This window comes from Silene latifolia, chromosome Y (genome assembly GCF_048544455.1).
Source record: "Silene latifolia isolate original U9 population chromosome Y, ASM4854445v1, whole genome shotgun sequence".
NCBI lineage: Eukaryota > Viridiplantae > Streptophyta > Magnoliopsida > Caryophyllales > Caryophyllaceae > Silene > Silene latifolia.
The window spans coordinates 230,209,207-230,225,600 of record NC_133538.1 but is presented as its reverse complement, the minus strand read 5'-3'; the positions used below and the strand labels follow the sequence as shown (position 1 = coordinate 230,225,600).

Genomic DNA, 16,394 nt, shown 5'->3' with positions numbered 1-16,394 from the left:
AGGCTACTCTTCTGATTGTAGTTGCTTTAGCTTTATAGCTAAGAGTGGGGTGGTGTAATATTCCTATCATTTTAATATATATATTCACATTTCACCTAAAAAAAAAACTTAATTTTCCATAAACATAAGAAATCATAAAATAAGAAATATTGGAGATACTATATTCAAACTTAATTCCCGGGTACACGGTTAAAATAGTGACAAAGATGAGATATTATATTCAAATTGTCTCTTGGCCTTGGTCCTTGTTTTAAGCTCGACAAGGTCAAATGAATAAACAAATAATTATGTTTACATGCTATGACTACCAAGCCAGAGCCAGTGACATGGTTTGTCACTTTTGTTTTCACTTCAGAGCTCAAGCCATCTTTTGATGCATCCCACTAAATAATTTAAATAAGCGAGCTTTATAAAGAGTTTGTCTTATAAAGAGAATAAAACCCCTTCCTTCAGTAATTAATAAGAAGGGTGGTCCGATTCCGGAGTAAACCCAAACACACAAGCTAGCACCGGTATTCTGCCAGTATACTCTTTTTCCCATCCATCTTCTATTTTGATTACCATGTAGTCTTTGATGTTCAACTACTCACTGCCACACGAGGTCTTGCTTCAAAAACATAATCTTTCTTTTGTTGAACTACCTATTGTCACACCAAACATTGAATATGTTATTAATTTTTACTAATTTGATAATATTTATGTTTGAATTAACTATAGCATGGACCGAAGTTGGATGTATAGAAAGCGTGATTTTGAGTATCTTCGGAGGCTCGATGAATTTATTACTCACGTTGTTGAACATCAAAGACTACATGGGGATGGTGAACAACTCATGTGCCCGTGTAGCCTATGTAAGAATCGAAAGAAGGTGAATTCTGGAAGTGAAATGCGAGTCTGATTGGTTGGAGCACTCTGGGAAATATGCATACACAGGTCATCGTCGAGGTCTTGACCCGGGCCATGAATATCATAAGAAAAAGAAGGCATTATATGGTAAAACTGAGCACCGGTCAGCCCCCTACAAAACGTCAGATCTCATTTCAACTTGATCAAATCCTCTAAAAGGAGTGATGACATTTTGCTGAGCATAATTATGTAACATAGGTAATAATGCTTCTACTATCAATATAAGGGCTGCAACTGGAAGCAAGAGTGTTCAATGGAAGACTACAACTCTTATAATTTGACTATTTGACTATTTGACTATTTTCTTGTTATGTCATTTTACGGTCTATGCCAATCCAGTTTGTTTTGGTAAGGTATCACTTGGAGCGGGTCATTTATATGTCATTTATATCTGTCAATATATGTCACCAAATTATAGGAAAAAAGTGCAAAGGCTCGAGCCTCCCAGAGAAATAACAAGCATCCACATTTTTTGGGAAGGGCCGGATATGCTGCTAAGAGAGAAAAATGGTATAAAGAAGAACTTGTGCAGGAACTTGCCCAAAACAAATTGGATAAGGATGATGCTGACCCTGATCTTGTCAAGCAAGCCATTAGTTCAGTGACCAAACGCATTAATGATCGGGGCTATTTATGGATTAAAGCCCATACACCATCATCTAATGCTCCTCTACCTGGAACAGCGAACGTGATAGAAGAATACGTAAGTAGACATTTTTTATAAGGCACCACGTCATGTAATGCTATTTTTAATTTTGTGTTTCATAGTCCTAAATAACTTTACAACTATATTCTTAGAAACACTGGAAGGAAAAGGAGAAAACAGGCGAGTTTGTTCCTACAAGACTCGAGGATGCATTGGTCAAAGCATTAGGAAATCCGGAACACAACGGGTGAACAAGAGGAGTTGGCGATTTTGTTGGTCTCCAGAAATATTTTGGCAAGCCACCACGAAGGACTAAAAGAAAGACATATTCCGAAGACGAAATTCAATTGCTTATTGAGAAGGCGCAGTCGGAAGCAAATGATGATTTCAAAAGAGAAACCATGGAGGAGGTTAATCGGATGATGCAGAAGAAATGGGCAGAAATGACGGCGAAAATGTCTAGTCTAGATGTTCATATTGGAGGTTCATTTAAGGATCCATCGCTGCATTAAAGAGATATAAGTAGTTGCCATTCTACTCATCAAATTGACCCTTTTGTTGAATTAAAGGTAATATCACCAACATATTTACTTACCAATTTTTTTTAGTTGTCATTCTACTCTTCAAATAACCCTTGGATGCTTCCCTGTCTAAAGTGGCTTATGTTGTTGGATCATATGTACCGCTACAATTATGTTGCTAAATCATATGCTGTAATTATGTGGGATTATACTATGGATTATGTTAATGCTTGTAGGAATCTGTTCGTTGTCGGCTAGCTCTACATGTGAATGAGGAGTTGACCATTGTTGCTTATGGAATGGTTTTTCCATGGGAAGAAGGTAAAATGGTACACAACAAACCATTAACCATGAAGAATGCTCATGTTTCCATCGACAATGTCATATGCGGTGATGTACCACTTCCGTTGCCGTGGACCGGATTCACAATGGTCGGTGATGCACAAGGTAGTTTTGCCCAATGGCCCAAATCCTTGGTTTTATTAGAAGAAAACGAGGTAATTTTACAAAAATATTTTTTGGAATTTACTAAGATGCCTAGTGGTAGTGTTTCCGCTTTCTCTTGACCATTATTTAGTTAGTGTTACACCATTTTTGTTCCGTATTTGGTTGCATAGTAATTGAGGCATCAAGCTATAATAAACTTTTTTTGGGGGTAAGTTAATTACGTATATTAGAATCTAAATCTCCAAGTGTTTACATCCTTTTGTGTGACAAATAATAGAGCTATGTACTATATGTTATGATAACAAAAAATTACAATCAATGAATGCTATGAAACTAGCTACTGTCCCTCATATTCAGTTTGCTGAAGTTCAAACGTTGAAATCTATGCTTGGTTGGTGTAACCCTACTACTGAAAATGTTTTGGAGGCTTACTAATGATAGTCTATTTGGGTACATTGGTGTAACCATTACTACTTACAAAGGGTTGATTGTTGGACTGTGACACCTAGAAACTCCAGTTCAACCATCTGGAAAGCCCTGCTATCTATCAGGGATGAATTCATCACTAAGGCGGGAACCATTGAGACTGCAAAAACTTGGCTGAGGGATTGGTGTGGATCGGGTAAATTGCAACTGGGGAAGATTTACTCCGTTTTTCATGGCATATATCCTAATCTCCAATAGGCAAAGCCTCTGCTGAACACGGTGATAATGACTAGACATGCCCTAATTACTCGGCTGGCTGTTCAAAATGGTTTGCCTACAGTTGATAACCTGAACAGAAGGGGGATGGTCAAGTGAACAAATGTTCTTTGTGTCTGGCAGATATGGAGAACATTTCTCACTTATTCTTTGCTTGTCCTTTCTCTACAGCAGTTTATCATCGGGTTTTACTGTGGTTGGGTGTCACTAGAAGGCCTCGTTGTCTGAGGCAGGAGCTAGATGGGCTCGGTGTTGTGTTACTGCTGCTGTATATTTGCTATGGCAGAAAAGAAATAGGCGTTTGTTCAATGGGTCCTTAATGACTATTGAGCAGATAGTTTATAAGATTAAATATTTTGTCTCAATTAGATTATTTGTAAAACATTGTATTATTTAGTCTGGTAGTTTTTATACTTGTTCGTTATGTATTATTCTTCATTTACTAATATAATCAATGTACAACGTACGTAGTTTCCTGCATCAATGTGCTACTGAAAGCGAAGCAGCAAAAGTAGTCTGATACATGTGTCCGGTGAAACTTTCTGAATATATGCAAAGGGGACGACAATGTGAAGATTATATTGCACATGTATGGAAGATTCAAGAGGAAAAGAATTATATCTTGGGCGCATTTTATGAGAGGTAATAATTTATGGGTTATTTAACAAGAATACTATCAACTATTAGGGTCCTTCTCTAATTACTTCGAACTATAATTTAACTCGCATTATACTCAACTATCACACTCCTTATCTTTTAATAGAATTGCGTCTTTTGTAACCTGAAATAATATTCTAGTTGAGAAAATAAATTAATTAAGACAATTAATTTGAATTTAGATAAGCGTTATCATGTGCCTATTGGGCACATTATAGAAAAACCCTTTTAATAATATATAATTTATTAATAGTAATTCTAATTATGAACTTATATGTGTAGCAACCATTGGATGTTGATCGTTACTTGTTTGGGGCTAAATACTATTTATATTTTGGATTCGGATAAAAAAACAACAAAGAAATTGGACATAAAAGGAAGACTCAAAAACGCTTGGTTCTTACATTGTGCTCAAGGCGGAAGGCGTAATTTTGCTAGAAAAAATAATAAGCTCATCATAAAAGATGATGTCGTGGTAAGTGAAATATAAACTCCTTTTATATTGTAACGACTAACTTTAAATTATAATTATATTTTACATTCTATATAATTAATATCATGTTTTTTCTATAAATTTTAGTGTCCTCAACAACCAAGTGATTACGAGTGTGGTTACTATGTTATGAAGTGGATGTATAACATAACTTTCTTATTTTCGAGAAGCAAAGAAGAACAATTTGAAAAGGTATGTATTATTTAAATTTTTGGTATGGTTTATTTATCTAGTTCTAGCTTTATTCTCTTACTCATTGATCTATTTGTCAACTATAGCTTATGGCAGATTCAACCATTCAACCATGTCTGATGGCGATATTTTTGAGATCAAAGAAGAGTGGGCTACCAAATGTTTAGAGAACTTGTAGATTAGTTTATCAACTAAGGCGTGTGTTATTCATACACTTGGATGTATTTTTGGTGATTGTGATGATGTTATTTTGTTGGATGTGATGACACATGAATATTAGTTTGTTGGACTTGTGTTGTTTGAAATATTACAAATGTGGTTACATTTCTATTCACAGGTTTTGTTTGGTTCATATAGTATTTGGAATCATTAAATTTATGGGGAGGTGCTGCTGAAATTTTCGTAGAAATATTTTTTTATTTTTTTAAAAAAATATATATAATTATTACGACGGTTTCATGGTTTCATTAAAACCGACGTCAAAAAGTTAAAAATATATAAAAAAGAAGGCCTTTAATGGCGGTTCTTCACTAACCAACCGACGTTATAATTACCTATAGCGGCGGTTTCTGAGTTACAACCGACGTTATAATAACCTTTCGCGACGGTTCTATTGCTACAACCGGCGTTATAGATAACATGTAGTATCGCGTTTGAGTGATAATTTTTTTTTGAAATACCTATGGTGGCGGTTTTAATGAATTACAATGGCGGTTCTTGGTTAAAAACCGTCGTATTAGATAGGTTTATAATGGCGGTTTTATATAAAAACCGCCACTATAGGAGAGCTATAGCGGCGGTTCAACAACCGTCTATAACCGCCGTAAAGTTTATACGACGCCGCGATAAACGACGCACCCTAAATCTCTAAAAACCGCCACAAAAGGTTATTTATAACCGCCACTCTTTGCTTCATGAGAGAAGAGTGACCCGTGAGAGTCCATTTTTAAAGGTCTTGCAAGGTCGACGATTCAGCTTTATTATAAACATCTTATAATTCGTTTGCTTTTGACAGTTTTTGCTATAAGTGTTAGTTTGCTTGCATTAAAATGGTTTAAGTGGACGATTTGTAGCTAGCTCTGAGTTTTATTCCATTCCATTAGTTAGTTACATATAGTTTGCTTGGGGACAAGCAAAGGTTTGGTTTGGGGAGATTTGATGCGTGCATTTTATATAGTCTTTTTAAATCTTATTTGCACGCATTTCTATGCGATTCCCGTAGTTTTAGGCTACAAAATGCTCCGAATATTATACTTTGTTTCGTTTGCCTTTAATTGCAGAAATGGACCTGAAATAAGTAGAATTGAGCCATTTACTGTCCCTTTAGCTCGCATATAGGAGATGAGTAGATTTGGAGCAGAAATACTGCTGCCTTGGGATGCGTGAAGACATCTTGGAAGCTAAATCAACGAGCTATGTGCTGTTTTTAGTGGCAGTTAACTCGATCGAGAGCTTTGTTGGCCTATATGCTCGATCGAGATCTTTTTGATGGTTAAGACCACTCGATCGAACTCCTGCTATGTTCGATAGAGATGTGGCTAATTGGCGTTCCTCGATAGAGTACTTTTTATACTCGATCGAGAGGTTTTTGCTGGAAGATGTTTGATCGAGTAGATTCAAAGTGCTCAATCACCCAGTTTTTTATCTAACGCGAGATTTTCTTGCGTGAACTTATTAACTTATTATTTATGTTATCGCATTAGGTTAATAAATATCTCCCCTATATAAAGGAGAGACTTAATTAGGTTCAGGTATCTTGAATCTTTTCATCCAGTTTCTCATTAACTTCAGAACTTAATTACTCTTGTTCAACGTTGCTTTCAATTTCCAGATCTCAATTGTTTAATTCCTTTCTCTCTTTAATTCATAGTAGTATTTCCTTTTGCAAACATTTAATTTTTTTGTCTGTTATTTCATTTTCATACCATGTTTAGTATAGTTTTATCTATTGTTGTCAGTTTTATTATCGTTATGCGTAGCTAAATTCCTTTGTGCTAGGACATAGGGGAGTCATGGTAATTAGGGAGATTAAGATTAGGTGATTAGGCTAGGCTGAATTAGTTTGTGTTGTTAATCACCGCATTTAACAACAATTAGCTGCTTGAGTCGACGCATTTAGCTAGTTGATTTGGTACGCCTTAACCTAGATCGGAAGATTAGAAGGGGTAAGACCTACAGTGAACTGTAGGGTATTCTAATGAGGGCATAAGCAAAGTTAGTAATGTTTTAGGGCGAATAGCGGACCGGAAGGACCATTTCACTACCCTGCTAATCGAGTTTATGCCAACCTTTTACCCTAGATTGGATCCCTAGGAAACCATGGTGAACCGACAATCCTAGCATTTTTCTCTCTTATTTGATCACATCTTACTTTTACAGCAATTTTAGTTTATCTATTGCCTTTACCGTTTGTTTTAATTTAGTACTTCAAACAAACAAACAACCTAGTGACACCGAGAGACCGAGTTAGACAAGTAAATAGTGACCGCCTCCCTGTGGAATACGATACCCGACTTATCTCTGCTACATTAGTTAGAGCCAGTTAGGTTTATTTTTGATAGGGTTGCGACACCCGTGTCATTAGAGATGAAAAGAATCAGTTAGTTGAAGTACATGTGATTTATGAATGGAAACCTAGTGTTTGCAGCAAATGTAAACAAATTGGTCATGAAAAGGAAAAGTGTAGGAAGGGGAAACCTGTTCCTAAAGCTGGTGTGGACAAGGAGGTGCAAAAACAAGTGTGGAAACCAGTTCAGCAGAGGAATTAGGTGCTTGCTCCTGTAATTTCTCCTGAACTTCCACCTATAACAAATAAAGAGCAAACATAGGTAGGGTGTCCCGGAGCAGAGGAGGATTCATATAAAGATCTGGCTATAACAGTACCATCCAACATTAACTTAGCTATATATAAGACACCTGAAACTAAACCAGGGAGCACGCTGGATGATACAATGTCCCCTGTTAAACTGCTTATGGCAACAAGGCAGGACATGGTTAATGTTAGCAAAGGAAATCTATATTCTCCAACTTATATGGAGGTGCTGAGTGGATCATGTTCCCCCAAGAAAGGTATTGGTGTATCTGGTATTGTCCCCATCAATCTAAATCATGATTTATTTTGGATTTTGGAATGTTAGGGGCATGAATAGGGAGGGGAAGCAGATTGTTGTAAATAAGTTTCTTTTGAGTAATAATGTAGGGTTGTTTGGATTGTTAGAAACCAAAATTAAGCCATCTAGTTTTTCAAAGATAGTGAATAAGGTCTTCAAAGATTGGAGTACATCCACCAATTCTGCTTATCATAAAGGAGAGAGGGTGTGGGTACTTTGGCACCCTCACTTGGTTGACATACAATTATTGGAGTACAATGCTCAGTATATTCATCTGCATGTCATTGATAACGAAACTCATGAGCAAATGTTTATTACTTTTTTCTATGCCTTTAATGAAATCAGAGAAAGGGAGGATTTATGGCTCAATCTTAAGAGAATTGCTAGGCAGCTACAAGGTCCCTGGGTCATAGGGGGAGATTTCAATTGTGTGACATAAGCTAATGATAGACTTGGGGGTACCTTCAAAAATGCTGAAGCCGAGCCTTTCCAACAGTGCCTAGAGGAGTGTGAAGTGATGGACATTCAATCAACTGAAGGTTATTACACATGGAACAATAAGTAACCACCTACAACTAGGGTGTACAATAAGCTTGATAGTTTTTTTATTAATCATGTATGAGCTTTGCAATATCCAGATTACTATGCAAATTTTCTTCCTGAGGGACATTTTGATCACACACCTTGCTTGGTGAGTAACTGTTTTAAGGGACATCACGCCATTTAAATACTATAACATGTGGAGTGCTGCTCCTGGTTTCAAGGACTGTGTAAAGCAAGTCTAGAGTGTTCATATGAGGGGACAAAGATGTATAGAGTGGTTAAGAAATTAAAGAAGTTGAAACCAGAATTAAAAAAGATCAATAAGGCACACTTTTCTGATGTGGAAAACAACGCTGATATTGCAAGCATATCTTTAATGCACCTTCAACATCAACTTGCTCAGATGCCAGGGGATGTGGATCTAGTGAGACAAGAGTATGAAGCCCATCAGGCTTCTGTATCCCTTTAGCAGGCCAAAATGGACTTTCTGAGGCAGAAGGAAAAGGCCCACTGGATTACAGAAGGGGATGCCAACTTCTCTTATTTTCATGGTGTTATAAGAGCAAGGAGGAACAAGAACTTTATTCAGCATATCAAGGATCATAGGGACCAACTTTTTACTGATGAAGAGGGGATACAAAGTGCTTTTCTAAATTAGTATCAACTTTTGCTTGGCACACAGACAAAGACTCAGAAAGTAAATAAATTCATTGTTCAGAAAGGAAGCACATGTTCTCTAATGCATAAGCAAAGCCTACTAGCCCCAGTTATAAAGGAATAGATCAAAGATACTATCTTTCATATATTCTAAATGATAAAGCTCCTAGCCCAGATGGGTTCTCTAGTAAGTTTTTCAAAGATACTTGGAATATAATGGGTGAGGTGGTAAGTAATGCTATTCTTGATTTTTTTAGACAGGGCAGCTGCTTAAGCAATTAAATTAAACTCTTATAACCCTCATTACCAGGGTGGATAGACCCTCTAATGTGATGCAATACAGACCTATTGCTTGCCGCAATGTGATCTACAAATGTATTTCTAAGCTTATATGCACTAGATTGGCAAGGGTCTTGCCTGATTTGGTGTCTCAAACTCAAGGAGGTTTCATAAAAGGGAGAAGTATCATGGAGAATATTTTAATTTGTCAGGACTTAATTAAATCCTATGAAAAATAAGCTATCTCTCCCAGGTGTTTGTTTAAAATGGACCTACAAAAAGCTTATGATACCATTGAGTGGGAATTATTAGATCAAATGATGGAAGCTCTTGACTTTCCTATGCAATTCAGAAGTTGGGTTATGATATGTGTGTCCGCTGCCAGCTATTCACTCAACCTCAATAACAACATGTTTGGTTTCTTTAAGGGCCAGAAGGGGGTTGACGCAAGGAGATCCTCTCTCCCCCCTCATGTTCACCATATGTATGGAGTACCTCACAAGACTAATTAATTATACTACTTCTACTGGGGAGTTCCCCTATCACCCTTTATGCAAACCAATGAAGCTAACTCACCTAATATTTGCAGATGATTTGCTCCTTTTCTGTAAAGGAGATGTCCAATCCATGATGCTCATTTTAAGAACCTTCTCTACTTTTTCTATATCTTCTGGCCTTAGAATGAGCAAAGGGAAATCTAATGCGTATTTTAATGGAGTAAGGGACAATATTAAACATGAAATCTTGCAAGTTTCTGGGATGATGGAGGGTGCTCTTCCTTTTAGGTAGCTAGGAGTACCTATCAAGACTACAAGACTCTCTGCTAAAGATTGTAAGCCTTTAATTGATAAAGTTATGAACAAAATTAGATCTCTTGGTGCAAAAAAACTTTCATATGCAGGGAGATTAGTGCTTGTCAAGGCGGTACTAAAAACTTTCCACATCTACTGGGCCTCGATGTTCATTTTCCCAACTGGAATTATACACAACATTGAAGCTATTTGCAGGAACTTCCTATGGGATGGTGGCACTAATTATATAAAGACTCCCTTGGTTTCATGGGACAAAATTTGCAAAGCTAAAGAGGAAGGGGGACTTGGACTCAAGGATGACATACTTTGGAACAAGGCGGCAGTAGATAAGCTGGTGTGGTGAATTGCCTCTAAAACTGATCACCTGTGGGTCAAGTGGGTCAATCACACCTACATTAAGGGCAAGGATTGGCATAATTACTCCCCACCAGTATCATCTAGCTGGTATTGGAGGAAAGTATGCCACGTTAAAGAATATTTCAAGGAAGCTTACCAGCACAACCAATGGAGCACTGTCACAGTGATATATGATTTATTTGCACCGAATTTCCCTTCTTCTTTCATGTATTCCAAATTCTATCGAGTCGGTTTTATACGCCTTACCTTGCAATTTGTGCCTGATACCCACGTCTATGATTTTGTGCCCCTCTTGCAGGATTTGAGGCGGTTATAGAGAAATCGGGGCAAGTAAGGCGATTCAAGGACTAAGCATGAGGAAAAGAAGGTTGAGATATTGAAGAAGTGTTCTCTGCCGGCAGGCCGGCAACTGGTCCACCGACAGGGAACACGACCTGGTGAAAAGAAGGTTGGAATATTAAAGAAGAGTTCTCTGCCGGCAGGCCGGCCCACCGGCAGCGAACCCCCTCCCATGCGCTAGACAAATTAGGTGAGAATTGAAGTAAAAAAAGGAGGAAGATCTCGCTGCCGGTTGGCATCCCAGCAGCCGGCACAGTACCATCAAGTGAAGAATTGAAGTCAAGAAACCCAGCAAGAGGTGTTCTCTACCGGCAGGCCGGCTCACCGGCAGGGAACACACCCAAGCCAATTCCATCACATTTTGAAGAAAGAGCTCGCTGCCGGCAGGGAGGCCGGCAGTCGGTTGACCGGCACAGAGACCAAACACGCGAGACTTGGACTTCTTTTCCTCCTTATGTCTAATCCAAGGGGATAGTATAAATATCCCTTCTCTAATCAATTGTAAACATATACCTTAGATCTGAAATTATTTCCTTAACCTTATGCAAACCCTTAACCAAAACTTTAATCTTTCCTTAATCAATCATTAATTACTTCTTATATTAGCTTAGAATTTGTATTATTCAATAGTTTACATTTAGTATTGGGTTGTTAATTGGCGATTGGTGAAGATTATTCTTCTATTTAATCAAAGGTTGCAACTTTGTCTTCATTATTGGTATAATCTCCTCTCTATTGTTGTTCATCTTTCATTTGTTTACATATTAAATTGTTTAGTTAATAGAATTTACATACATGTTTCCCTTTGCTTGTCTTATGCTAAATTCTTCACCTTTTGTTTATATCATCATGAGCATGTGTGAGTAATGCCTTACTAGGATGTAGGGGAATCCCTAGTAGTATTAAGGAGAGGCTTTTGGCATGGATTAATAGTAATTCTTGAGTTGTTTACATTTACTACTTGCTATGCACACAAGGTGTTTGTAGAATTGTCCAAATGAGTAAGTTGAGTAATTCTTCTAACAATCTATCCACTATTTGAGTGAGTAACTTGAGTAGTAACTAGGATTTGATAACAAGTTTTGAGTTAGATTAATTGAATGAGTAATTTGGTTAATCTTGGCTCAAATGTAGAATTTACATCGAGAGATTAGAATCTACATGTTGTAACAACCTAGATAACTATTAGTCCATGCCTATTTCCCCTCTCCATGCTACTTGGGTGAACCCGATCGTCCTAGTCTTCCTTAATCATCGTTTTAAACCATCTTAATCGTTGTTTAATTCCTACTTGCTTTAGTTTACATTATAATCATTAGTTTAGAACTCGAACCAGCTCCTTTTAGACCGAACTAAACTAGCTTATAAATAAATAATCCTAGTGCCATAATTCCCGTCCTTTGGGTTCGACCCTTTTTCATATTACAACGAGCAATCGTTCACTTGCGAGAGGAGTATAAATAAAACTCGTATCACACAAGCCAAGAGTACTCTATTGCTAAAGGCTATGAGCACATAAGAGTTAAGGGAGAGAAAATCAACTAGCATAATATGATCTGGACTAATTGGTGCCTACCCAAACATGGTTTTATGGCTTGGATTTATCAACATAAGAACATCAATACAAAGGAGAAGCTTGATAAACTAGGCATAACTACAGATGATACCTGTCTCATTTGTGGCCGTCAATCTGAAACTATGGAGCACCTCTTCTTTGCGTGTAAATACAGTAAGGAGGTGATTTTGCTTGTGGGTCAATGAATTGGAGTACCTCTGCCTGCTCAAAACGTCCTTGAATGGAGACTGGGAAGGAGAGGTCCGAAAACCAAAGTAGATCTGATAAATGCTGTGATTAACACATGTATCTATCATGTTTGGAGACAACGGAACATGAGCAAGCATGAATTCACTATCACTCGTCCCAGGAAAGTGGCTAACACCATTGTTGAGGAAGTTAAGATCAGAATAGGGGTTTTCTGCAAGACGGCTCCAAAAAACGATAAACTCTGGTTGCATCGCCTAATTGGGGTGGACAAAGAATGAAAGGAGAAGTAAAGAGGAGATTGCTGATACATGGATTGCACAGATCTGGTTTGTTGATTGAAGAAGATGATGAGATGCAAAAGATGATAGACGGGATTGGGAATATATCTCAATTTGTTGTTGTCTTTTTTTTTTCGTTGATGTCTTAAGCTCATTAACTCAGTAAGAGTTTCTGTATGGGCCATATCGTTTTGGTTAGGAGTAAGGCCAGGTCTTATTTTTCGATGTACGGTCCTAGAGATTCTTTTGTATGGACAACTTTCTTCTTTTTGATATAATAGTTACATTTTATCAAAAAAAAAAGGAAAATCAATTACCTCTCTAAAGGTCTTTTGGGGGTTAGAATTTAGTACTGTATTTGGGTTCATCATGGCGTCATGAGACTATGAGAAGTGAAGATTTTTCTCCTCCAAATTAATTAATTAATTAATATTATATATATATATATATATATATATATATATATATATATATATATATATATATAGGGTTGAGATCCGGTGAGAACCACCCATATAATGAGAACCGTGAGAACCCTCACTAAATCTCCACTAAATCTTATTCTAAAAGTTTTGATAGATTATTTACCATTAGTTTAGTTGATTCAAACATATTTTTTAGTATCACTAAACAAAATTTATTGATTTTATTAACAAAATATAAACTTAATGTTCAAAAAGACAATTAGATATACTAAAACGGCTATAGATGCACGAAAACGACTACTACGTGCATGAAAATTTTTACATGTATGAAAATGATTACTAGGTGCATGAAATAACAGGCTCTAGATGCACGAAAACGAGTTCTAGGTGCATAAAAAAATGTTAGATACATAAAAGTCAGTAGTAGGTGCATGAAAATTAATAAAATGTATCTCGCCTCGATTTCCGTCACAAGTACATATTTTCTAGACTAAGAAATATGTTATCTAGCCATAAAATTCTATGACGAATCCAAATATGTCATTAATTTTTTTTAAAAAGGTCCGTAAGGTGGAGTTCTCATTATATATATATATATATATATATATATATATATATATATATATATATATATATATATAGAGGAAGGATCAACTAAGGTCCTCTATATATTTGAGTCCATAAGTCCTATTGTGAGCCATTGGATGGAGGGAGATGGATGGCCAAGATCAACCTCCAAAAGTGTGTTTATGTACTAATATCACTCATTCTCTCCTCCTTCACTAATCCTTCTAATTAATCACTAATTCACTATAACTTCTTTTCCTCTCATCCACTTCTCTCATATATCACACAACTCATCTTCTCTCTAAAACCCCAAAAAATAAAAACCCAAAAAATCCAAATAAATAAAAAACCCAAAACCCAAATAAATAAATAAAACCCAAAAAATCCAATTAAATCAAAAAACCCAAAAAATCCAATTAAATCAAAAAACCCAAATAAATCATTCATTCTTCTCTTCCTCATTCACCACCACCCACCACTATCCCACCCGACACCAACTCACCGCCCACCACCGCCGCCACCACACTGCCGCCACCGCACCGCCGCCACCGCACGCCGCCAACTTTTTTTTTTTTTTTTTTTTTTTTTTTTTTTTTTTTTTTTTTTTTTGGTCTTTATTTTCATGTTTTGAGTTGTCTTTTCCATTCATTTTTTGTTGTTGTCTTTTATTTTCTTTTATTTTGTTACTTCTCCTTTTTTATTCATTTTCTCAAATCTCTTCTTGTTATACTTTTTTTTTAAGATTTCGGGTTTTAAATCTTGTTATTTGGTTTATTTTAGATTTCGGGTTTGGTTGGGTTGTTGGTTTTTGGTTTTATTATTGTTATTTGGTTTTTTGTTTTTGTTATTATGAGTTTTTTTGGTTTTTGTTATTATTATTTTTTTCATATTTTTCATATTTATTGTTTGATTTTTTAACTATTTACGACTAAAGTTATACATTTTATGACCAAAGTTATACAAAAATGTACCAAAGTTATACAAAAAATGGACTAAAGTTATACAAAAAATTGGACTAAAGTTATACAAAAATGAACCAGAGTTATACAAAAATGAACCAAAGTTATAAAAAATGAACCAAAGTTGTACAAGAATGGACCAAAGTTATACAAATATGGACTAAAGTTATACAAATATGGACTAAAGTTATACAAAAAAAGACTGAAGTTATACAAAAATAGACCAAAGTTATACAAAAAAAGACTGAAGTTATACAAAAATGGACCAAAGTTATACAAAAATGGATTAAAGTTATACAAATATGGACCAAAGTTATACAAAAATGGACCAAAGTTATACAAAAATGAACCAGAGTTATACAAAAATGCACCAGAGTTATACAAAAAATGAGCCAAAGTTATACAAAAAATGGACCAGAGTTATACAAAAATGCACCAGAGTTATACAAAAATGCACCAGAGTTATACAAAAATGGACCAAAGTTATACAAAAAATGGACTAAAGTTATACAAAAATGGACTTTGGTTGATGTTTGTATAACTCTGGTGCATTTTTGTACAACTTTGGTGCATGTTTGTATAACTCTGGTGCATTTTTGTATAACTTTAGTCCAATTTTTGTAGAACTTTAGTCCAATTTTTTGTATAACTTTAGTCCATTTTTTGTATAACTTTGGTGCATTTTTGTATAACTCTGGTCTATTTTTGTATAACTTTGGTTCATTTTTGTATAACTTTGGTTCATATTTGTATAACTTTAGTCCAATTTTTGTATAACTTTAGTCCAATTTTTTTTATAACTTTAGTCCATTCTTTGTATAACTTTGGTGCATTTTTGTATAACTCTGGTCTATTTTTGTATAACTTCAGTCCAAAATTGTATAACTTTAGTCCAAATTTGTGTAATTTTAGTCCAAAATTGTATAACTTTAGTCCAAAATAAAATCAAAACATACGTATAACTCTAGTCATACAATGTATAACTCTAGTCACAGTTTGTATAACTCTAGTCAATTTTTTGTATAACTTTAGTCCAATTTTTGTATAACTTTAGTCTTTTTTTGTATAACTTTGGTCATAAAATGTATAACTTTAGTCATAAAATGTATAACTTTAGTCATAAAATGTATAACTTTAGTCGTAAATAGTAAAAAAATCAAACAATAAATATGAAAAATATGAACAAAAAAAAATTAATAACAAAAACCAAAAAAACTCATAATAACAAAAACAAAAAACCAAATAAGAATAATAAAACCAAAAAACCAACAACCCAACCAAACCCGAAATGTAAAATAAACCAAATAACAATAAAAAAAAAACCAAATTTAATTATCGTGTGTATAACTCTAATGTTTTAAGTGTATAACTTTAGCCATAAATAGTATAACTTTAATGTTTTAAGTGTATAACCAACAAAAAATTAATAACCAACAAAAATTAAAAACCAAATAACAATTACAAAATAAAGTAAATATGACAAAAACACAAAAAAACCAATAGATCTAAAAAAAACAACACCACACAAAATTAATACCAAATCTCAAATAATAATAAAAATAACTAAACTAAAAAAAAATAAAAACCAAATAACAATAACAAAACAAAAAACCAAATAAATAACAACATACTAAGTAAATAAAAAAAAAAAAAAAAAAAAAAAAAAAAAAAACCAACAACTCAACCCATCCAGAAATCTGAAATAAAACAATAACAAGAACCAAAATTATCAACTTACA

General features: G+C 35.1%; 1 protein-coding gene across 1 annotated transcript; it reads left to right on the top strand.

Annotated features, from left to right (window-relative positions):
• The first annotated feature begins 8,695 nt into the window (after nt 1–8,695).
• LOC141630203 (uncharacterized) lies at nt 8,696–10,308 on the top strand. Its single transcript, XM_074443061.1, has 3 exons — nt 8,696–8,858; nt 9,743–9,938; nt 10,023–10,308. The coding sequence occupies exons 1-3, from the start codon at nt 8,696–8,698 to the stop codon at nt 10,306–10,308; spliced, it is 645 nt and encodes a 214-aa protein (XP_074299162.1).
• The last annotated feature ends 6,086 nt before the right edge of the window (nt 10,309–16,394 follow it).

Coding starts and splice junctions, on each gene's coding strand:
- LOC141630203 (XM_074443061.1), top strand. CDS start 8,696: ATGGACTTTCTGAGGCAGAAGGAAAAGGCCCACTGGATTACAGAAGGG. Junction 8,859..9,742: donor TGATGAAGAGGGGATACAAA/GTGCTTTTCTAA, acceptor TAATATTTGCAG/ATGATTTGCTCCTTTTCTGT. Junction 9,939..10,022: donor GAGGGTGCTCTTCCTTTTAG/GTAGCTAGGAGT, acceptor GAACAAAATTAG/ATCTCTTGGTGCAAAAAAAC.